Source organism: Bradysia coprophila, unplaced genomic scaffold (assembly GCF_014529535.1).
Source record: "Bradysia coprophila strain Holo2 unplaced genomic scaffold, BU_Bcop_v1 contig_494, whole genome shotgun sequence".
Classification (NCBI taxonomy): Eukaryota; Metazoa; Arthropoda; class Insecta; order Diptera; family Sciaridae; genus Bradysia; species Bradysia coprophila.
The window spans coordinates 802,489-827,232 of NW_023503746.1; the positions used below are offsets into that span (position 1 = coordinate 802,489).

Below are 24,744 nucleotides of genomic sequence, written 5' to 3' on the forward strand. Positions count from 1 at the left end.
ACGTAAGAAACGAAATTACTGTATGTCCGCCTTTTGTAGCTAACGCAGTGTTCTCTATTTATTTTCGGGTACCAAAGAAACAGTCTCATTAATCGAGAAACGAAAAATTTTACAATAAATTTCGAATCGAAAGCCGTCACCAAAACATATTTAACGCCAGACACAATGTGAAACGATTCTCATAAAATTTGTAAATAATTTTCGGCGCTGCCACTGAGAGTTTGAAAAATATATACACAAAAATGCCTCTGTGTAGACTTTATTGCACAAGGTATAGTAAGATTTTCCAGTATTGAACGAATCACAAACCGAATAACGACGAGATCCTCTCAGTTTTATTTAAAGCATTTTATGTGTGTTTTGCTTGCTGGATATTTTTATTCATACAAAATAATATTGGTCGACCAGTTGTGTGTTTATATTTTAATAAATTTTGAAAAACGAATTTTCTTTTTTAATTATTTGATAATTTTGAGTTTTTTTTTTCGCTGCGAGGATTAAGTCAAATATTTAGAACGGTCTGTTTGTTCGGTGTCAATAGTTGAGTGTCATATGTTGGTAACGTGAAAATAAACACGAAAAATATTTCAGTTCGAGTGGATAATTTGGTTGGAATTACACAAATACCAAATTCACAAAGTCGATATGGTAAGTGACTGCAACATTTACTTAATTAATATCGTTGTTTAAGTGTAACGATCAATCCTGTGCCTTCATCAACAATTCAATTGCTTTATCAATGATCAAAAATTGTAAAAATTAACACGTTATTTACGCATTACACTATAAAGGGAATGCTGTTAATTTCGACGTTTAACTGCTCGCGGTATTTATTTTTCAAACACTCACAGTTTAGATTTATGGCCTCTCCTCCAAAAAATCGATCAGTTATTTATTATTAAAATGAAATAAGGCACAACATACGCATACGTACAGCCATACAATTTCAGAATCAGATATGATCAAATCGCGGTATTTTTAGAATCATATAGCATTAAAATGGTGAAAGATATAGATTTTAATGTTCTAAAAGTTTTTACGGTTTTTCACTGACGTCATGGAATAGAATTATTAACATAATCCCAATAAATTAACAACAAGATTTTTGCTCGGTGTTGAATCGAATGTGTGTATGCCACGGGTGAAGTGGGACAATATATTGAACTGAGAATTGAGCATCAGTTCCATGATGAATGTGATCAGAGAAAAAAGTTTTGAATCCGTTTCGTACTCAAAAACAATTATTTTCGAACGCACAAATGTTGATTTTTTACGCAAAATGTAACTTTTTCACACAAATGAAACGTTTGTACTCAAAAAAACATATTTTGTACACAATTTTGATTTTGTACATAAAAACAATGATAGTGTACACAAAAACCAATTTTTGTACACCGAAAACACATTTTTTGTACAAAATAATTGCAGTTTTTGTTCAACGCAATACAGTTCAATAGAATCAATATTTCAACTATCCAACAGAGCGACTTTTGAACAAAATCTATCTAATTCCAATCGGTTTTCGACTGTCACGCAGTCATCATCAGGGACTTTACTTATCTACACTCAAGTATTTATAGTTTCCACTTAAAAAGAGCACTCCGTTTAGCCTCCGTCTACATGACAGTTGTAAAATATAACAAAGGAACTGTCACGTAAACGGAGTAAAAAATTGAAATAAATTCAATTTCCACTCCGTTTGCGTGACAGTTCTTTTGTTCTATTTTACAACTGTCATGTGACAGTTCCTTTGTTCTATTTTACAACTGTCATGTAGACGGAGGCTAAAAGGGAGTGATCTTTTTAAGTGGAAACTATACTTAAGGTGCTTCAGTCTAAAAAAAATTCATCCGTTTAGAAGAAAAATTCATCCGTTTACAACAAATGTTCATCCGTTTACGTAAACTCTGCCTACTCCGTTCTATTGTTTGAACACATCTGTCAAGTACATACACAGATGAACTAAACGGACACGACTCTGAATTGGGCTTTATACAAAATACGGCGCGATTTAATCAATCAATACCCTGTCTAACAAACAAACTTCGTTTATACACTGTCAAAATACCACCTTAATAAATGTAGTTCGGCTGCTAGAGAGGGTATTGAATCAATATTTTCATTATACAAAGATATGCCAAAGACTCATTGTTTTCGTTTTACGAATTATTACGCAAAAGACTCAATATTTCTAATATAGTGAGACTGGAAAACGACTCATTGCCGTGTAAACAAAAACCAGTTTTTCGCATTTTCTGGACGTAGGACAACAAAATGCAGAACCGTCTCGCTGAGAATTTTTTGGCTCAAAATACAGACTTTTCACACGTCACAACATAAGATTTCCCAGCGAGACAGTGATGTACTGTTGCTTATTGAAAATACAGCGCGAAAGACTCAATGTTTTCCTTGTTCAAAATACTACTTGAAATTTTCGCTAATGGTTAGTTAAAGTAACTAGAACTGGTACAATAATTATCAGAAATCGTAAACCGTATTGGAATGAAATTAAATTTGAAAATAAAAATTTGGTTCACGGGTGGGGCCCGAACTCACAATCTTCAACTTGCTGGCTGATGCTCTACTACTTGAAAGACACAATATGTTGCTTATCTGTTCACAAAAGCTGAAATTTTGTGTAACTGACATTTTATGTTACAAAGGTCACATTTTGTGTACAAAATCCTCGTCTTTGTGTAGAAAATCATTATTTTTGTGTAAAAACGACCTACATTTTAAGAACAAAAATGTTCTTTTTTTGTGTATAAATCTGATTTTTTGTGTACAAAAGTCAGTTTTTGTGTACAAAATAAAATGAACCATGAGTTACTAGTAGTGAGTGACCATATAAAATTTAGAAACCAAAACTGTAGACAGGAGATGTGGTTTTTCAATATATATATTATTACGAATGCGAAGTCGGTTCGTCAAAAACCAATCACTGGCTCACGAAAATATTTATACATCAAAAGGAAATTCTTGCTGTTTTATTACAAAACATGTGGATGTATTCCAAACTCAACAAACGAATGTTTTTATTAACGCGAGTTATAACAGTCACCAAATCAATCATTTCATCATTTTTCTTCTTCTATATTTTACTTCGTGGAGAAGTTGTTTTCACTTGCTTAAAACTGAGTTGGGAAAAGAAAGGCGTTGAAAAACTTAACAGTTTCTTTTCGCTTTTATTTAAAAAAAAATCGTAGTAATGTTCTTCACAAATAGCTAATAAATCTCCGATTAGTTCATTCTTTGTTTATTCTATGAAAAAAGAAATAATTTTTTTTGTTACAATTTTTTATCAAGAGAAATTTTCTTTTGACTGCGAGATCATAATTTTCATAAAATTGTTCGTCTTCGTTCACTTTAAAAATTAATTCCGCGGATTCCGCTTTGTGATATAGATGCGATAAAATATAAAAGAAAACGAAAAGAATGAAATCTTATTGAAGATGAATATGAGGAAATAAAATTTTTTCGGACATGCTTTGGCATCGACCCAAGTATTATCATTTTTTTAATGCCAATTATGTGAAAATGCGGTGTGTTTTTCTTCAATTACAATCACCCTTTAAATCGTATAAATATATCACCGATACGATACTAAATTACAGCGTGAAAACCCAAACACACCATCATCGAGTACCTTATTATTGACCATTTAAAACAGACAAACTGTTTTTTTTTTCTTTAATTAAAAATAGAATCCACCTCCGATTGTGGTTACACTGAAACCGAATATTTGTTTTTCATGTTTTTTTGAATTTTATTTTATTTTATATTTTTAATTGACCATGTAAACCATGCAGCGTTTATATATTTTAAATAAAATCTCTGTGTGGAAGCGACATTAAGTACGCAAACATGGTAACAACAGGCGAATGTGCGGTGATTATTGTTACTTCTATATATGGGATTTAGAATGAAATTTATATTTTTGTGACTCACTGAACGCTAATAAAAAATTATTTTCATTTTTTTTTCTTCCACAGTCTGGTCCGGTGTTCTGCGGTAAATGCAAAGCTGCCATAAAAGGAAGGGTAAGACAAACTGTATACAAATAACAATATTTCGAAGATCTTGTTCAAATTTATCTACAAAAACAAATGTAACGTCGTCTGCTGTTAGTTTAATTTGAGTAGAGTTAAACCACGGCAGAGTAAAATAAACCAGGCAGGAGCGGTTCATTTTCGAAACTTCAAATAAGGGACCTAATACACTGTATGAAAATGAACGCAAATGGACGATGACCTAAATTGGAAAATTTTATTTGCAAAAAATATAGGGCTACTAGATTATTCAGGTCCCTAGTCAAATCAGCGCTACTGCCTGGTTAACTTTACTCTGTCGTGGTTAAACCTTTATACATGGCAGAACACGTCACGGTACAATCATTTAAACTGTTACTTCTTTTGTTTAAACTATTTCATCTGCTGTGATTTTATGTTGAGGCTATTTCATAGTAGATGTAGATAATGCACCTCTGTCCAAAATGTTTATTTCAACGAGTGCGATGCATTCCTCGACTTCGTCTCGAAACACGACCTTTAAACACGGCTCAAAAAAATGTCCAATTAATACAGTACTAATACATGTCAAACATGTGGTAAAACAACCATTAAGTCTGTTACTTCTCTTGTTTAAACTGTTTTTAGCTACGATACGGAATCTTTTACTTCAATCATGCATTGTATAGTTGTGATATACAAGAGAATACAGAGGTCAATACCTATATTTGCAATCGTTGTTGTCGAGAACGAGAACAGACGACTAACACAGTTTCTAAAAGATCGCATCTGACCGACTATATCTAGAATGGACCCAGAAGATATACCCACAATCGCATGAGTGATGAGTTGATGTTGCCAGAGAGGATTACAGTATTACAAAATGCTCAGTAAGAAGTGAACAGGGAATGGGAAGGATGAGTTTATTCTTTTGATTTACATAATTGTTTTTATAAATAAAATATTACTACAGTGAACGACATCTCAAATGTCTCACTGTCATTGTTTTCAGAGAATGTCATTGTGAATTTGCAGTGACACAATAAAATTCTCAGAAAAATTTGACAGTGATACATTTGAGATGTCGTTCACTGTACGAATACACCGAAGTTTCCACTTCTGTTGCAGACCGCAAGCATATGACCAGTATTATTATTGGGTCTGTAATTCCCATCGATCATCCCGATCATCAGTATTTTTAATCTGTTGATTACAAATCTTGTACTTCAGTTTTTTAAAATTTTCCTGTATAAAGAACGATATTACCCAGAGCTTGTCATTATTGTTGCCGTCGTTATGGAGAACAGATGAATAGCCTTATGTGACAGGATAAGAGCCTACCTTTAGTCTTTTCTAGTTCGCTTAAACTTTAAGCTTTAAGCATAGTTTCACGCTTATTTGTTCACGTAAAATTAACAAAATCTGTACTAGTCATGAAACAACTCAGACTGGCAATGTCTAAGAGTGTTAACTGACCGTAATTATAGAACACTCGGATATTATTCAAATTGGCTGGTGACTCTAAATGCGAGACATGTTGAAAATTCATAAAATGAAATGAAAAAAAGAAAGATTAAATTAGCAACATGGCTAAGCACAATCTTTCAAAATAATAATGGTTCACATATAAACTGGACATAAAAATTTTAATTTCGCGAAAATAAACGGTTTTTATGGGTTTTCGACCACTTCACTTTTATTTTATTTGATTTAATTGTTGGGCATAAACTCAATGGCTGATACTAATTAGACAAAATAGTTTATGTAATGCATACATGTGCAAACAGGGAAAGGCTTATGGATTTTCTTTGATAGCTATTGGAGTAGGTGCGAAAGTTGCTACAAAAAATTATCTGGTTTGCATATACTTCAGACGCATAGTTGTACTTCTTAAGGAGCTGCGAAAGTTTACTTGACACTATCATAGGTGCAGGCGTAGCAAAGTTTCTATGCTACAGCTGCGGGAATGGACCAAGAAAACAATCTTTTCGACCACTATTTCAAAGAATCATAAAACTTGGTGACATATTTCTGGCCAAGACATTCTTCAAATCGATTTTTTACCATGAATGGCTCATTTTTGATCAAATGGAGAAAAATTTAGAACTCAACCAGATCTACATTTTTCTTCATTTGACCAAAAAAGAGCCATCATGGCTTCATGGTAAAAAATCGATTTGAAGAATGTCTTGGCCAGAAATATGTCACCAAGTTTTATGATTCATCAGATATGTTTTCAGAGAAATAAATATTGTCGACTTTTGGAAATTTCCTATGAAATTTTATATCCCAACTTCCTACACCTTACTTCAATTCCTCATATCTCCGGGACGAGTCGTCCAAATGACACGAAATTTCATCCTGTTTCATAGTACTCACTAAAACTAGGAAATATGACTAGGTAGGTTTCGTCATGGTCTCGCAAATTTCACTATCCAATTTCCAGGCAATTCGTGCGGGTTCCTCATCTTCGACGAGCTCCAAGAAATAGGATAAAATTTGAAGAAATTTGAAATAAAATATTTGCAAAAAACGCTAAAAATGACAAATATGTCGAAAATATCCTAAAATTTCATCTAAAATTGTTCAGTTTCAGGGCTCGCTAGAAAGACCTCAGGAAATATGACAAAATTGTTATTATTTTTCAAAGTTACGAAAATGTCTGAAAATTCGTTCTGACTTGATGCATTTAGTGCAAACAGTGACGCGCTCAGTTTGTTTTTATTAGGTCAGTAAAAGTCTATAAAAGACATTCAAACTTAGCTCACGGAATAGTCTTTGAATGCTACACAATCTTTTCATGAATGAAAAGCACCACATACGAATGAAATACCTTTCAGGGTTTCAGCTCCACGGAAGATTCTCCAGTACACTTCAAATTGATGGAATTATAATAAATTACGGAAATATTAAAATAATCGTCTACAGTAGGATTTTCAGTGTATTCCAAAAACAATGTGATCAAAAACGTAAACGGTCGATATCACAAAAACATACTCAATTTCACGAGTCTTTCGTGCGTGAGTCAGGTCTTTAAAATAAAAATATCGAAATGTTGTGGGTTCCTCCGAATTCACAAGAATTTTGCTTACACAAACTCGATATCGATGTTCGGCCGCATACATTATGGGAGTGTATTGCACAATGAAAAATAAATTTTGAATTAATGTTCGTCATCACAACTATACGAAAATGTGACGGACATCGACCACAATTTTATAATACGGTCTGTTTAATTAATTAATTCCGAAAAGTAAAACGTTGTCACATTTACCAGGCGATTTATCAATAATTGTTTAGAAATGTGCCAGAGAACAACACCATTCCGCCGACACTCTCGTTTCAAATGTAGCAAACACATAATTGACCATGACAATTAATCTTGCCGCTCTGCACCGAAAGAAAATTAATTTATTTATGAAAATCAAAATAAATTTTGATTTATCCGAGAACTGGCGATGTCAGTTGAACGAAACCGTAAAAGTTTTTAATTTCTTATCGATACAACAGAAATACTGACCTACATAAACCGATTGAAAGTTGGTGGTTCTTTTAACGAAGTGTTACAAAAGTGGTTACGAAACGGTGCAACACTTTACGGTTATTCAGTGATTTGGCGGGTATAAAGAACTACTTCGCGTAGGACGAAAATTCAAAGAATTATTTCCGCATATTCGACGAAAGCTATTTTATTTTGTGGAAACGCACAGACTGAAATCGCCGAGCACATGGTTTATGTATTCTAAAAACACAAAAAAATAGGTGGTCCAACCGAATGTAAAATAAATTGACTTCAGTGATGAAAATGCAAAGTAAGTTCAGATTTATGAGCTCGATAATAAATTTATGAGCTAAACTGATGAAAACACGGTGTCTACGGGACGTTGTGAAGAGTAATACGAACTAATTCTCGTAATAAGATAGCGCAGAGCACGTCCGGGTGAAATCTTGTGAGTTGTGACAGAATGAGTTTGATTTTTTTTAGTGGACACTTGAACGAGTGATGGTTCCGCGATAGGAAATCTTGCAAGACAATTCCGGCATTAGTCGCGTTTCATTTTATTTTAGTTCTTAAACATCTTTGAAAAGTCCGACGATACTAGAAAGGTGTTACATCCAGATTAATTGTAGTAAATCAACGCACTTCAAGCAAAAGTGCTATGAATAGCAGCTGCCAAATAGGTTACTACTTTGTATGAAAAAAGTGTTCGATTTTTTTTCCAGTGCCGAAATTTGTTCGATACACTGTCCAGTTTCAGTACCCTATTCAGAGTACCACTCATGCTTGAAGTGCGTTGAGTAAACTTAAACACCGATATCGTAAACAAATAATTTAGTGAACAGTCAGCTACATAACCTGCAGAATACAACTTTAATTTTTTTAAATGTCTTTTCCTTATGATCTTTTGAAGTACAATCGCTAAACTGAACTATTGTGCAAAATAACGTATGCACACCAGTTCGGTTTAGCGATTGTAGTTGCAACATCTGTTGGAAAACAAATCTTTAATAAATTTTGCAACCACTTCAGGCGGCTACCAGAATTTTACAACTTTCATACCAAATAATCTTTAACCTTTAACGGAAGGCAAGCGTATCACCAGTAAAATTTAGGAATTTACTTCCTTTGTTTTGAATAATTTCAAGACATTACTACAAAATCTATTACTTCACTTATTTCCAGGTGTCGTCTGTCCATATGTGATAAAAACTGGTAAAACCATAGCACTGTCAAGCACTTGATACAAGTCAAAGTCAGCTTCGGTGCTAGGGGGTGCTTTGGTAAAACCGATCTAACCGTTCTCTTTTTTAGTTTAAATTCATATATTGACGCCTACGTTGCCTAAATCTTCTATTTTGGCGCCCTAAGTGTCTTTTGATAGCCAGTCCGACCCTGCTTGACATATTTTCCTAATCAGAACGAGCTCAAATTAGTAAAATTAACTTTAGTAATTAGTTTCAGTGTCTTAAGGGTGTAAAAATTAAAGATATCTCACAGTCCCTTGATACATTATAACAAAAAGAGCTTTCGTAATAGTGTCAGTCATCATACGTTGTCCTGTCAGAGGTTTTTGTGTGGAAAAATACTTTAAGTTGACACTAAACGTTGCCTATAAATTTCAGACGTTGAACGCATTGGGCAAATCATGGCATCCCGAACATTTCGCATGCCAAGTCTGCCAAAAGCCAATCACAAACACCACATTCAATGAACGTGAAGGTCAACCAGTCTGTCCGCCATGCTATGCTCAAAAATACTGTGAGAAATGCTACCACTGCAAACAGCCTATTATTGGGGTAAGTTAAGAACAGCAGTCAAATTAGTGAAAAACGTGAGAAAATTGACTCATTTGATGCATTTGTAGAAAGTAATCAAAGCAATGAATCATTCGTACCACGAAGACCATTTCATGTGTGCCGGACCCTGTCAAAAGCCAATGGCTATGTCAGCACCATTTTTCCAGAAAGAGGGCAAACCGTATTGCAAACTTGACTACGACGTATTGTTCGGAAGATGTGAGACCTGCATATGAAATGACTTTAAAACACTAAACAAATGTGATCACACAGAAAGTACGCTTCACACGCAAAATAACTGTCGCTGAACACTCTTTAACATCTTAATCGAAACGAATAATTTCTTGCCTGACCAAGAGGTTAATGGGATGAAACGAGTGAAAAATAATTAAAATTTTCCATTCGATTTGACAAAGCAAGAAATCATTGCGCACAGATTCAAATCGTAAGCTATATTACCGCTAATATAAATACACTTAAATGCATGCCAAAACTAACGGTTTAATAGTTTACGATTGAAATTTACGATGGATAATAAAATTTAACTTTGTCGCATTAGTAGGTTCCATGCATTTGCATTCGTTTTGTGTTATGTATTGTTACAAGCATGTTACGGTGTAATTTTACAGTCGAAAATAAATGTTTTCATTAATGAAGTTGTCAGTCAAATCTGACAGACATACAGCACAAGAAGCATCACAAAAAATGTGCACAATGTGATGATGAGTAGAGGTCGGAACAGATCAGATTAATCTGAAAATTTTCAGATCAGATTGAGAAATTTTCAGATCAGATCTGAACTGAATCTGAAAAATTGTATCTGAAATTTTCAGATTCAGATCAGATTACTATTGAATTGAATCTGATCTGAATCTGAAATTTCAGATCACTTGATTTCAGATTCAGTTCGGATAAAAACTGATTTGATCTGATTATCTGAAAAATTTGTATGAAAATTTCACGAAATTGCAAAAATTTTCAGATCAATCTGAAAAATTTCAGATCAGATTGCAAAAATTCAGATCTTCAGTTTTCAGTTTGAATTCAGATTTGATCTGAAATTTTCAGATTCAGATCAGATAAATTTTAAATCAATCTGAACTGAATTTGAAAATTTCGGATCGTCTTTTTTCAGTTTCAGATCAGATAAAAGTGATCTGTTCCGAACTTTAATGATGAGACATTTATCAAATCTGACTCCATTCAGTCGGTACCATAATTTGCAGCAGTAGAAATTAATCTTTAACGTGCATGCGATATGTAGATGTGTCATTACTGATTTCACTAGTGGCATGAAATCCTTTTTCTCCGGCTCCAAGTCAAAGAAAAAATCTTCCAAGCGTTACGCATTAAATAGAGTGCTAAATCATGTAGCAATGAAAATACTGAATTGATTTGAGCATAGCTCAATCGTTTTAGATAAACAAAATTTCATTTAGATAGGCTAACAATTATAAGAGACCGTGGAAGGCATAGCTTCGAACAATGACGCCTTTAGGACTTTGTTTTTAAACTTTTTTCATTCAAAATTTTTGCGCCACTAGACAGAAAATTGTATGCTCCTCAATCGGAGCGCAATGCCACAGCCAAATTCAGTGGAAATTATCAACTCTCAGAAGTTTGTGGATTGTTCGTTTCAGTTAACTTTCAAGAACTTCTTTCGTCGGACCTTCAGTACTTTACATATATAACATCGACCTCGACCAACCCTATCATTTTACAGTTTTAGTAGCATAATAGTTTTGCATTTACGCATTTTCATGCCTTGGGACAAAGCACTTCAAGCAAAAGTTCTTCGAGTGACAGCTGTCAGATAGAGTACTATTTTGTCTGAAAAAAGTTTCAAGATCTTTTTACAGCGCCAAAATTTGCTTGATACACTGTCCAGATTCAGTACTCAATTTAGAGTACCACTCATGCTTGGGAATAAATTTCCGAATTTTTTTCGTAATTTAGGCCCTCAAAATCATAAGTTGTATACGCATCTGTTGTGGACGGCATATTTTATTAACTTTCTCTTGTAGCCCTCAATTCGTTCGGGCTAGAACTCACGAATTTTCCACAATACAAATTTTCATGCTGAGGGACTAAATTACGAGGAAAATTTTGAAATTTATTTCGAAGGCATGAAAATGCATAATATTTTATATGAGCAAGGCAAATCTAAATAGCTGTTAAATACTGAGGGCGGATGTCGATAAAAGTTCGTTAACAATGAAAACTTCAACGCATGTCACAACACTGCTCCTAGCATGTGCACTGAATTGACGAGTGTAAAATTTGCAGGCTTTAGTGATAAGAGAGCTACCACTCGGGATTGTTTGTTTTGGATGTTTTAACCAATACCCCCTCTAGCAAACAATCATTCTTTTGACGCTGTCAAAAAAACACCTTATTAAATCAAACACTGTTGACTAATTTCTAATTTTACATGTAAAATGTAAAGGCTACGTTGCATTTTTACCACCTTAATAAATATAGTTAGATTGCTAGAGAGGGTATTGTTTTAACGCATACAACGAAAACAAGTCATCGAATATTTTCTATGTTCATGCTAGAAGCAGTGCTGTGCACATGTACTTTTGTTTGTCGAGTGTTTTTTTTTGTGTTTTGGCTTTTGAGAATTGAAATTAACACCTTTCCATTACTCGGGAAAAATTGGAAGTCTTGTTTTCGTGTGTTTAGTGGCCTCAGCTTCGGACCAACAAAATTCACACAATTCTGACAGGATTTTTTGTCCCATTTTTTCGGACTTGTGCTTGTTTTGCATTATTTTTTACGTTTTAGGTGCTAACTGTTTTCTATTTCGTTTCAGCTAAAAAATGAGACGGATGGCCAGCAGGGAAACCAGTTTACGAAAATTGCATTTCAATTTAATTTCGTTTGTTAATTCATTGTTTATCTCTTGTTTACTTTCGTTCAATGTGAAATACAACTAAAAATCAATTTAAAAGATGTGAAGCGTTTGATTTTTCTTTTCTTTTCAAACTTTTTTTTTACATTGTTGTTCTTCTTTGGATCGATGCCAAAAGGCGTATTCAACTATCATGTTTGCTTCTAAGAAAACAATAAAATTTAATAAAATCATTTCTTCGTATACATAACAATGTATAATTCAATTATGCGATGTGATATTTCACTCACTCTCAGTCATAAATTTAAAATTATCGAAAGTAACAAATTCCACAGTCCGGGTCGAATTGATGATCGATTTATTCAACGATTTTCCAAACAAATCGAGAAACATTATTCAATTTGCATATTTTCCGTGGGTACAGCGGTAGCAAAACATTATCGTAAAAAATGTGAAAAATCGACAAAGAGCGTATAGCTTTCCACTTCGTTCCCTTTCGTTCACCTTACGCAAAAAGTAACCGTACCCCAAGCTTCTTTAAAAATTATAATTTTGTTGTACAGTCGGAGAAAAATAGATTTCGGGATTTCAAGAGACATCATCGTTTTTCTGTATTCTCTCATTTCGCGTGTTATGGCAATTAAGAGAATTAGATCACGAAGGTGAAGAGAACATTTTGTGAACTGTGATTTGTAAAGGAAAATCTATTGAAACGCTTGAATTTTAATCTTTCTTAGAACCGTCTGTGCGAAGATTTCGTACGTTTTGAAAAAACCACGACTGTGAGCTTCCACCTTCGGAAACTATGTACTGTTTTTAGTGTCCAGTAGAGATTGTCCTTCAATAAAATTTGGAAATACCGCGCGTTGCATGTAACTAAAATCGAGGGGGGAACAACAAGAGCGAGTGGTGGGAAAGGCTGGAGTGAATGAAGGCAAATAAATGCGAATGAATGAAGTCAGTTAAAATTGACCACGATTTCTACGGACTGTCTTGTTGAAGAACCTAATTTTTGAATTTCAATGAAGACTTTATTTACTATTATAACCATTAGAAAGTATTCCTTCGGACTGCTTAATATGGCTTCAGGTAAACCACAACCCAGCATGAATATCTGCATATTGAAAATGTTCATAATTTTACAGAAACTCCTAATGAATCATTAGAAAGAGTGAAAGAAAATTAAATCAAATAACACTTCACACTATACTACTACATGCACCCATTGACGTAATTACTCTTAATTGGAGAACGATTTCGGAAGTTTGTTTGAAGCAACAATGGCTGTGCATACATATTATCACGTTGCCAATAATCATCTTGAGAATTCAAGTATAATTCGCTGTAAGAGTGTAAATAACTTCGACGAACAAAGTCAATTGAATGAAGTTTAAACTTCAACTCATCAAATAATGATGCCGCCACCTTGAAAGGCATAACGATTCAGGTTGCAATTCATACAAATATGATAAAATTAATTGTGCTTTCAGTAATGAGCTCGACGATATCATTTTAATTGATAGATTCATCTTCTCACTTCCCATTTGTAAAATCAATGTTTAAGATATGATCACTTATATAGTGAAACTGAAACAAATCCAGCTGCTTTTTTTACGTCCACTTTTCGCACTATTCTTACAAACCCGACAGTCTTTATTGGCCACACTAATGTATAAAACTGGCCGTAATTTATATCCGGTTCGATCTTGAGATCAGCTTCAGCATCGGAGAATCGTTTTTTATGTAGTTCAGAAGTTCTTAAAACATCGGAGTATGGACACTTTGAACAGACAAAGTACATGTTACTGTGGAAGCAAAACTTTGTTTCTTTTTTTAGAATCATGTCGTTGAAATCGCATGTCGTTGGGTGGTGATTAAGTCGTTTGATTTGTTCGAACATATAGTTTAAGTTTGTTATACCATCCACTTCAGTCTGCAATTCTTAGCGAAACACCATATCTTATGAACTACATGGTCTCTACGCACTACACAAAATGCTTAATTACAAAACATATCAACGACAACACATATTCGACAATAACATTAGGTTAGTTTGAAACGGAAACGAATACAATTCTAACTTCATTTTACCAAAATTTTACATTCGGACTCTTCAGTGTCTGTCCTTTCAAATTCACTTTCATTCATACAGTCTTCTTCTTCATGCAATTCATCACTGAGACAAAAAATTCTTCTAGTGTAATTTCATACAATCTTTAGAAGAATAATTACCCAACATCGTTGTCTAAATGTGTTAAATAATAGGTTCCATCCACTTCGAAATCCCATGTCGTCGTTGTCTGCATCATCTCTCATTTCACCATCAGATTCCAACTCGCTGTAACTAGCGTCACTATCGTAATACGATTCGAGATCGGGAGTTTCGATGGTCGCTTCAAACACCTTGTTCGATTGCTCCGTAGGGAACTGTTCCATTTCATCGGGACTATCGGTGACTGCTTCGAACATCCCATTCGATATGTTAATTAAAAGTTGCCCAATTTTATCGGGAGCTTCGATGGTCGCTTCAAACACCTTGTTCAATTGCTGCGTAGGGAACTGTTCCATTTCGTCGGGACTATCGCTGATTGCTTTAAACATTTTATCCGGAGTTTCGATGGGCGTTTCAACCGCCTTGTTCGTTTGGAATTCCTGCATTTCATCATCTTTGACGTTGTGCGCTTCATCGCAGTTGATTTCGTTGGCGGTTGGTGTCTTGCCAGAATAACGATTTTTGGATTTGAGGTTTTCATTTGCACGAAAATAGAAAGAAGTATACCGAAAGTTTTTACTGTGATCATATCTACGCTTTTTAAACGCAGAATGAAAGAACATTGATTTTTGTTTTCCACCCATTTCACTTGAAAAATGTTTTATTTCAATCAAAGCACTCAATCTATTACTTCGCATGAGTGTTCGAAAATTCGAAATTGAAATTAATAACAGAATGGTGGTGTTGTGTGTTTACCTTGACTATGTATACAAAATATGCAAAATAACCTTTTCATAAACTGTGTAAACAATTAAATTTTCTGCAATAACGTGCAGAACTTAGTGCTTCACATTTTTCATCGGTTATTTGTGTACCTAAAGAACCGTGGTGTCACAGAACGGCTACACACGAATGTTGTGATGATGTCGTGTAGTGTCATTTTAAACCCTAATTTTCTAATGTATTTCGTAATGACTTTTTTTCCCCGCAATAATGCTGAGAAGGTGTCAATAATTATATGTGATGTGTATTTATATGCTAACAATTCTTCAATAAGGTGTAACAGGCTGCACAAATGTAAGAATTTTTTGTCCGAAAACTGTAGAAGTTAAACATTTGAATAACAGATGGAGTTTTCACCATACTTGGGCCTCTTAAAAAACATAGCTAACGCCGACCCGTACGAAACACCTATTCGTATCAAAAGCCTTTAATGTGAAACTCTTCATTTCTCTTACTTCATTTTCTTCTCTGCTGAAAAACTATTCTCCCTTTAAAATCACTTACATTATCCACTCTTTGCCTTGTTATCATATACAACTAAATTGCCGGTGGCAGCTATATACCGCTATATTTAACTATATTTCACTATAAATAAACATTTCACAGATAAATATATGCTATTATATATGCCTGTATATAGCTCAATATAGCTGTATATAGGTATATTTAGATGTCCGTATATGGAATCCCTGAAACCCCACACACATAACAAATTATTTCCATGTTAACAGAAACTCTCTAAGTATCATTTTTCCCAAGATATTTCTATTTTACTAAAATCCAATATGGCCGCCGGCAGCCATTTTGTTAGGAGACGGGAAATAGTACCGACGCTTTACATTCGTTAATACCTTTCAAACAAAAAAAAATTCATGAAATTCAGTCAAAATTTACTCGAGATATTGTCAAAATACACCACGTTCACTGTACTTCCGAGTAGCCAGATAAGAGCTCACTCCAAGAGACCTAGCTCACGCTCCGGAGAACATAATTTCATAAAAAAAAAATTTTCCTGATTGGTACGGTCAATACCTATCTAATAAAGCTAAAACAGACGAAATATGTTCAAATGTGGCCGACCTACAAGCAAAAACTGCTTGCCGCCCTGTGCCTGTTCGACACCAAGGGGTCTAACTCACGAGTCGGTCATCCGATTTCCATAAACTTTTTTTTTGTCGATCGGTATTGTAAATACCTTTTATTTGACGTATCACTTACAAGTTTAACGTTTAAATGTCCGGAGATATCTTCGAAAAACCGTAAAGCACTTATTGGGCCACAGCTCGGGAGGGGTCGATCCAAAATCACTCATCTTCGAACTTAGCCTGTCTTTTGACATTACCAAACGGGAAAAAAAAGAATTTTCAAAATCGGATGCGTTTTACTCAAGTTATCGTGCAGACAGACAGACGGACAGACGGACATTTTTTTTTTCGCGGATGCGTAAACCTATAAGACCCCAGTACTTCGTACGGGTCTAAAAAGGTGAAAGAGTGAGCAATTCTTTTGAAAAACAGCCTACCGAAATCGGACGCATTTTCTAGTGGAATTTTTTATATGTGTTACATATAGGGAAAGAACTTCGACCCTAGAAACCCAAACCAATTTCAAAAACATAGCTAACGCCGACCCGTACGAAACACCTATTCGTATCAAAAGCCTTTAATGTGAAACTCTTCATTTCTCTTAGTAGTTAACACTTGCACACTCGCGGTGTCGACATGTTTTCGCAGGCGTTTTTATTTATAAAACGCCGAAATGTATACAAATGTATACGAGTGTGCAAGTGTTAACTACTCTCTTACTTCATTTTCTTCTCTGCTGAAAAACTATTCTCCCTTTAAATTCACTTACATTATCCACTCTTTGCCTTGTTATCATATACAACTAAATTGCCGGAGGCAATATAGACAGCCCCGTACGAAGACAAATTTCATAAATTCCTATTTAAACAGCTATATACCGCTATATTTAACTATATTTCACTATAAATAAACATTTCACAGATAAATATATGCTATTATATATGCCTGTATATAGCTCAATATAGCTGTATATAGGTATATATAGATGTCCGTATATGGAATCCCTGAAACCCCACACACATAACAAATTATTTCCATGTTAACAGAAACTCTCTAAGTATCATTTTTCCCAAGATATTTCAATTTTACTAAAATCCAATATGGCCGCCGGCAGCCATTTTGTTAGGAGACCGGAAATAGTACCGACGCTTTACATTCGTTAATACCTTTCAAACAAAAAAAAATTCATGAAATTCGGTCAAAATTTACTCGAGATATTGTCAAAATACACCACGTTCACTGTACTTCCGAGTAGCCAGATAAGAGCTCACTCCAAGAGACCTAGCTCAGGCTCCGGAGAACATAACTTCATAAACTTTTTTTTCCCTGATTGGTACGGTCAATACCTATCTAATAAAGCTAAAACGAACGAAATATGTTCAAATTTGGCCGACCTACAAGCAAAAACTGCTTGCCGCCCTGTGCCTGTTCCACACCAAGGGGTCTAACTCACGAGTCGGTCATCCGATTTACATAAACTTTTTTTTGTCGATCGGTATTGTAAATACCTTTTATTTGACGTATCACTTACAAGTTTAACGTTTAAATGTCCGGAGATATCTTCGAAAAACCGTAAAGCACTTATTGGGCCACAGCTCGGGAGGGGTCGATCCAAAATCACTCATCTTCGAACTTAGCCTGTCTTTTGATATTACCAAACGGGAAAAAAAAGAATTTTCCAAATCGGATGCGTTTTACTCAAGTTATCGTGCAGACAGACAGACGGACAGACGGACATTTTTAGACCCGTACGAAGTACTGGGGTCTTATGGGTTTACGCATACGTTTGTAACACGTCGAATTGGACTCCCTGAGTAAGGGGAAACCTATTGTGGTTGTCTAGAGATGCCAAATCCGCGAAAAAAAAAATGTCCGTCTGTCCGTCTGTCCGTCTGTTTTTTTTTTTAATAAATCCGTTTATTATCATCCCTTATACAAGCGTGCGTGGGATACGACCCAAAATTCATGCAAAAAGTACAATCAAAAGTAAAAGTAAAAAAAAAAAAAACAAATAATCTTAATTCAACAGGCAAAATTCTCTAAGAGAGATTCGTCAAAAACGGCAAATAAAGTTAAACTTCAAAACGACCATAAAACTATAAAGATATCACAGAGAAAAATCATCACAACGGTAAACCAGTCAACTTAAATCAGTTAAGAAAAACGTAAGGCGATATCACATTGAACTTGTGAGCACTGTCTTTCATGACCGCAGTCTTGAGCCTAGCTTTAAAAGTCTTAATGCACATTAAATGCCGGAGGTCACCACAGAATTTATTATACTCAGTCGACGATAGCTTCAAGGCTGGATGTTTGTCGGAGCAGTGTAACTGGTACGCTTGACGAGTGCGGTGTGAATGGATCTCATGGTTAAACCGAATGTCGAAGTTGTTTTTGGTAAGCGAATTGACGACTTTGTGGACGTAGGTGATCCGTTCAACAACTGCCAGTTTCTCAATCGGAAGTATACTTGTTGAGTATAAGAAGGTCGTTGATGTGAAGCGATGTAGGTGGTACAGAGCCTTGATACATCGATTTTGTATTCTCTGCAATTGTTGCAATTTACTCTTGGATCCCACGCTGTATATAGGCAGCATGTATGAGATGTGACTTTCAACGTAGGCAAAGTAGAGTTGTTTACGCTTGCTCAGAGGGATGAATTTCGCTTTACGCCACATAAGCGGGATGAAGGGACGTATTTTCCTCTTAACGTGTTCAATGTGTTGTTTAAACGACAGTCTTTCGTCAAGTACCAAACCAAGGTATTTGAACGTGCTAACACGCTTGATCGCCTCTCCGTCTATAGTTATGTTTAGATCAGCAAGTAGCCGTGCTTTCCCGAACGTCATATAGCAGGTCTTTGATGTGTTGATGGTGAGAACGTTCCGACACAGCCATTTGTGCAGAGCAATCATGTCGATTTGCATTGTACGTTCCAGCTCTTCCGCAGTCTCACACGCATAGTACATTGCAGTGTCGTCGGCATACAATATCAATTTACCAATCAGTCCGAGGGTGAGTATATCGGCAATGTAAATTATAAAGTGGAGAGGACCCATCTTTGAGCCTTGCGCAACTCCGACAGAAACGTTTCGAAATATGCTCCAGCTGTTTTTCATTTTTGTAGCAGTGGTACGGTTGCAGAGGTAACTCATCATCAGGTCAGCTGCTTTGTCAGATAAACCGGCACGTTTAAGCTTAAGTGATAACCGCAAGGGATCTACGGTATCAAAAGCTCGTTTCAAATCGATGAATATAACACCAACAAATTTCTTCCTATAGTTCGCTGTGATGAAATCGACAAGTTGGTAGGCAGCGCTTAGGCAACAGGATTGGCGAATGAAACCAAATTGATTTCCTTTGAAGAAGTTCAGGCTGTCGAGATACGCACACAGTTGTTTCACCAGTAGAAACTCGAACACTTTGGAAAGGGACGGTAGTAGCGTAAGTCCACGGAAGTTTTCAATGTCAAGGCTACCGCTCTTATGAATAAATTTAAGGCGACCTTTGAGAAGCTCAGCCGGGAAAACAGTCGTCCGAATAGCCAGATTTATACAAAGAGCTATCAGAGAGGCAATGCTGGTCGAAGATGCTTTCAGTAGGCTTACGGGTACTGAGTCAACACCAGTTGATTTCTTGTTCGGTAAACAGTGGATAGCTTCAATAACATCATCAGAGTTTACTTCCTGAAATGACCAGTTGTTGTTGGTGTGAGTTGGGTGCAGATCGGCAATGTCATCAACCTCATAGCCGTGAATAGCTACAATTTCAGTAGCAAGACGTTCACCAGCAACACAAAAGTGCTCATTGACAGCATTGCAAGACTGCAGTGAAGCGGACGTTGGAGCACCATTGATTGTTGGCAGCGCATCCTGGACTTCTTTGTAGCGGTTGAACACGATCTCTTTGTAGATTTTCCAAGTTTTTCGATCATCGCCGGCTGCATCGAATAGCCTCTGGGTTTCGAATTCACAACGGCGTTTCTCATTCTCAACCTTAATGAACTGTACAGTTTTGTCAAATTGGACTCTAATTGCTTCGTTATCTGGGTATAAGTTTACCAAGGTGAACAAGCGGCTGCGATCTCTCATTGCCAGTATAAGATCTCTGTTGATATGCCTTTTCTTTATTCTGTGATCAGATTTGACGTTGATGGTGGTTGTGCGTCTGTCCGTCTGTCTGCACGATAACTTGAGTAAAACGCATCCGATTTTGAAAATTCTTTTTTTTCCCGTTTGGTAATGTCAAAAGACAGGCTAAGTTCGAAGATGAGTGATTTTGGATCGACCCCTCCCGAGCTGTGGCCCAATAAGTGCTTTACGGTTTTTCGAAGATATCTCCGGACATTTAATCGTTAAACTTGTAAGTGATACGTCAAATAAAAGGTATTTACAATACCGATCGACAAAAAAAAAGTTAATGGAAATCGGATGACCGACTCGTGAGTTAGACCCCTTGGTGTGGAACAGGCACAGGGCGGCAAGCAGTTTTTGCTTGTAGGTCGGCCACATTTGAACATAGATAGGTATTGACCGTACCAATCAAGAAAAAAAAACGTTTTTGAAATTATATTCTCCGGAGCGTGAGCTAGGTCTCTTGGAGTGAGCTCTTATCTGGCTACTCGGAAGTACAGTGAAGGTGGTGGTTTTTGACAATATCTCGAGTAAATTTTGACCGAATTTCATGAATTTTTTTTTGTTTGAAAGGTATTAACGAATGTAAAGCGTCGGTACTATTTCCGGTCTCCTAACAAAATGGCTTCCGGCGGCCATATTGGATTTTAGTAAAATAGAAATATCTTGGGAAAAATGATACTTAGAGAGTTTCTGTTAACATGGAAATAATTTGTTATGTGTGTGGGGTTTCAGGGATTCCATATACGGACATCTATATATACCTATATACAGCTATATTGAGCTATATACAGGCATATAGAGCTATATAATAGCATATATTTATCTGTGAAATGTTTATTTATAGTGAAATATAGTTAAATATAGCGGTATATAGCTGTTTAAATAGGAATTTATAGCGCCTAGCGAGAGGTCATCAAAAACCGAAAACTTGCACTTTTCTTACAAAAATTTCTCACACAAGGCGTACGGGTCGAAAACTTCAACTGCACATTTTTCAGTGTGGATGAATTTTAAACCCAATAAGTCAATGTTCGGCTCATGTGATTACCTTTCTAATGACACCCCGCACGACATTGTACGGCTCGTGTAAATGGAGAAATTTTTGTAAGAAAAGTGCAAGTTTTCGGTTTTTGATGAAATCTCACCAGCCACACGAGCTTCAAAAAACTTTTTTGAAAGTGGCTTTGGCTTCTAGGGTCGTATACTTTTCTAGGCACATATAAAAAAGTCCACTGTAAAATGCGTCCGATTTCGGTAGGCCGTTTTTCAAAGAATCTCTCTAGTGTGAGTTGAGGTATAAAACCGGTACAGTGTCGGTGTCGGGGAATCTCGCACACGCGATCATAGTATGCGTCCTTTTACGACATGTAACGAAAAGTCACGACTGTGCGAGATTCACCACTTAGAGGTGAATCTCGCACACCATGAATTTGTGTGGTGTGCGAGATTACCCTACCCCACAGTGTCTTGCATGACTCGAGTATATTCCGCTAATTAAAAAGTTTTATCGCCGTTATTGATTATTTAAACTCGATATATCTATCTCGATTTTTTAATTTACCAAATATTTAGCCGGCCAATGACGGGGGTATCATTAACAAGCGATTACTTCTACTAATTATTGGATTCGTTTCGCATATTGCTTGAATATATTTGAATACAAAACCTTTTAGATTTATTTGGTTTTAATTAGTTTAAACTAACTGGCTAACTGGTTATGTAATAGCCTTCCATCAAAATGATGCGGTTATACGATTCCCGTGCCAACAATTCATGGAATTTTTCTAACAATTATGACGTAAATTTCAACTAATGATTTCCCGACCTGCACATAGTGCATGAACAAGTTGGAATTCCTCGTTGGAGGGGATATCAGTTGATCGTCCAAATTCTCTGGACTAACAAGTAAAAGACTCGATTGAATGAATGTCCACGGCTCGGACAAAATTACAAAAAAATGGTTTCTCCTTAACGATCACTTCCGTTAAAATTAATTTCTAGGAGTGAAATATATTTTGCATAACAATGGGCGAAAGTAAAAAAAAATCAAACTTACTTCGTTCGGGCTACAACTCGCGAAATTGCCTAAAAACAATCGTCCAAAACAGATACACAAATAACTACGAGTCATGTAAAATACTATTTCATACATAAACTACAGCATAAACTACCCGACAGCAACCCATACCCTGCCCCTGAACGTCGAATAAACTAATAAAACATTTTGCACAATCGAAACTTTGATTTGCAAAAAAAAAAAGAAATGAAGTAAAAGATTTGACTTCAGTATGACGAAAATATACTAATAAGCAATTTAAGTAATAGATTCGATAACTTTCATGTCCTCATTGTCATCTGAAAAATGTTATTTCGATAAAAAAAGATACGAAAAGTATTCTCTAAGTGTAACAAATATGTATTTAACAGATTAGTAACAGCAATCTACTCCACTTGCCATACATGCAATATTCATATCCAAGGAAAGTTTCTCGAAAATTGTTTTCAATTTGCCATGTTCGTTAAAATTAATTAAAGTTATTATCAAATGGGTGCTTCATACTCTTCTTTATTGAAATGACCACAGAAGTTTACTACACATGATTATTATCTCTTGCAAAATGTAATAAGTAACCACAAGTGCTTCATCTATTATGACAGAAATTTGTACAATAGACCTCGGGCACTGTGTGTTGTATGTGTGTTGCTAATGTTCTGCATTTATATATGGTGCCAAAGAATTCTCTATCACATATATATATATTTCGTTGTGTAATTGGTTTAAATGAGTCAGCTATTAACTTACCATTTAAACATAAATAAAACAATTTTCAAAATCTCTCCGAATAAACCGTTCGTATAGTTGTGTTTAAATAACAAACTGGGAATATCAAAGCAAACATTGGTTTAGGACACACTACTAACCAGAGCTTCTTATGGCAAAAAGATCTACGAAAGTTGTTCATAAATCTTTTTTAAGACAATACGAGAAGCCAAAGAGAAACCAGAAACTATACACATTTATGTCATATTACGGAATATACGAGCACACAAGTTTCGACAAGACATATGGTATGCTTTGCTGGAATCAAATACCAAGTCTAAAGTTCAAAATTAGTTCAAGTGCCATTGTCAGTCATATTCTATATGCAGTAGGGAATATAATGTCTTGAGATCTCACCAGACCTTGATATAATTAGAAAGAATCTAACTGACTGGATACCTCGTGGATCGCATGCACTCCGTTTTCATAATGCGCGAGCGAAAAGATAATTTTCGGCCTTTACCATTGGATCAATTACTTCATTTGATTTATTTATTCTCAAGAGATTGATTTAAAATCTTCTACTTCATATTTCCAACGCGCTTTCTGCTATATGAGACCTCAATGGTCACAGTTTGTTGTTTATTCCTTACTGACGTTGTCGATATCAGATGACAGCCTCTGTAACAGGTCTGATCGTGACCATGACATATCAAGAGCTGGTGCCTGTGCACATACCCAGTAGAATTTGAACGTTGAACCACTGACAGTGGGAGGTATCCACTTGCATCCACCTTTTTACTCTCCGGTTCATCGTAAGCGTGCATTGTATATTAAACAAATCACGTTTACCGTGAACAGCGCTGGATCGCTACTCGATCTCTACGGTCTTTTGTCAATTACCTCTTGTCTGACCACGGCGACGAATTACCTGTTCACTTGTATCTCACACGTTTTCTCATTCCTCTATTTTACTCCATCGTCATGCATAATCATCCCACCACTATAGAGGACCTCCAACAGTCTCATAAGATATGTGGGCCTCCAACAGTCACTCATTCCTTCGAACGTGCTGCTCAGCTCGTACAAAGATAAAATTGGTCCAGATGAGTCCAATTGCTCAAAACCAATAAACTACCAAATCCAAGACACGGGTGCCTCCAATGATCGCTCACAGATTTCAGATTTCTAATCCAATGCTAGCTCATAGACCGTACCTTCCATTCGATCTCACTCACAACATCCACGTAAATTTCGTTCTTAATCCACATAAAAACAAACACGCCACTTATGGATTGGATATTTTAATTGAAAATGAGTAAATAATTAAGGCAAAATTAAAGCAAAAAGACGAATTTTTTGACATACAGGTCTGACATACATATATGACAAACCAGTAGATTTAGTAATGTATAATTAAAGGAACGGACAATCAAATTTCAGCCTAAGCTTCAGCTGGTTCACTCATGCAAACAAAACTGGTCATGAGTCATGACTGTTTATATACGTATTTAATAGTGCACGCATTCGCGTGCGTGGTAAGAACAATCATACCCAGTTTCGTTTGTTTGAGTGAATCGGCTGTTGCAACTTTCCGCTGGAATTTGA

At 35.7% G+C, this 24,744-nt stretch overlaps 1 protein-coding gene across 2 annotated transcripts; it reads left to right on the forward strand.

Moving 5' to 3' along the window:
• Window positions 1-232: 232 nt before the first annotated feature.
• Window positions 233-12,260, forward strand: LOC119082823 (paxillin-like). 2 transcript variants are annotated; one of them, XR_005088724.1, is made up of 6 exons: window positions 233-648; window positions 3,993-4,040; window positions 9,132-9,305; window positions 9,374-9,524; window positions 9,579-9,750; window positions 12,121-12,260. XR_005088724.1 is itself a non-coding variant. In XM_037192474.1 (5 exons), exons 1-5 carry the CDS (start codon window positions 646-648, stop codon window positions 12,129-12,131), a joined length of 387 nt encoding a protein of 128 aa, XP_037048369.1. In that variant the 5' UTR covers window positions 245-645; the 3' UTR covers window positions 12,132-12,260. The 2 variants fall into 2 exon arrangements, 1 of the variants encoding a protein (XP_037048369.1); XM_037192474.1 differs by lacking the exon at window positions 9,579-9,750 and having other exon boundaries at window positions 245-648.
• Window positions 12,261-24,744: the final 12,484 nt, after the last annotated feature.

Excerpts from the sequence above, each read along its gene's own strand:
- LOC119082823 (XM_037192474.1), top strand. Across the intron at positions 4,041-9,131 it reads AAGCTGCCATAAAAGGAAGG|ACGTTGAACGCATTGGGCAA; the intron begins GTAAGACAAACT and ends TATAAATTTCAG. Across the intron at positions 9,306-9,373 it reads GCAAACAGCCTATTATTGGG|AAAGTAATCAAAGCAATGAA; the intron begins GTAAGTTAAGAA and ends ATGCATTTGTAG.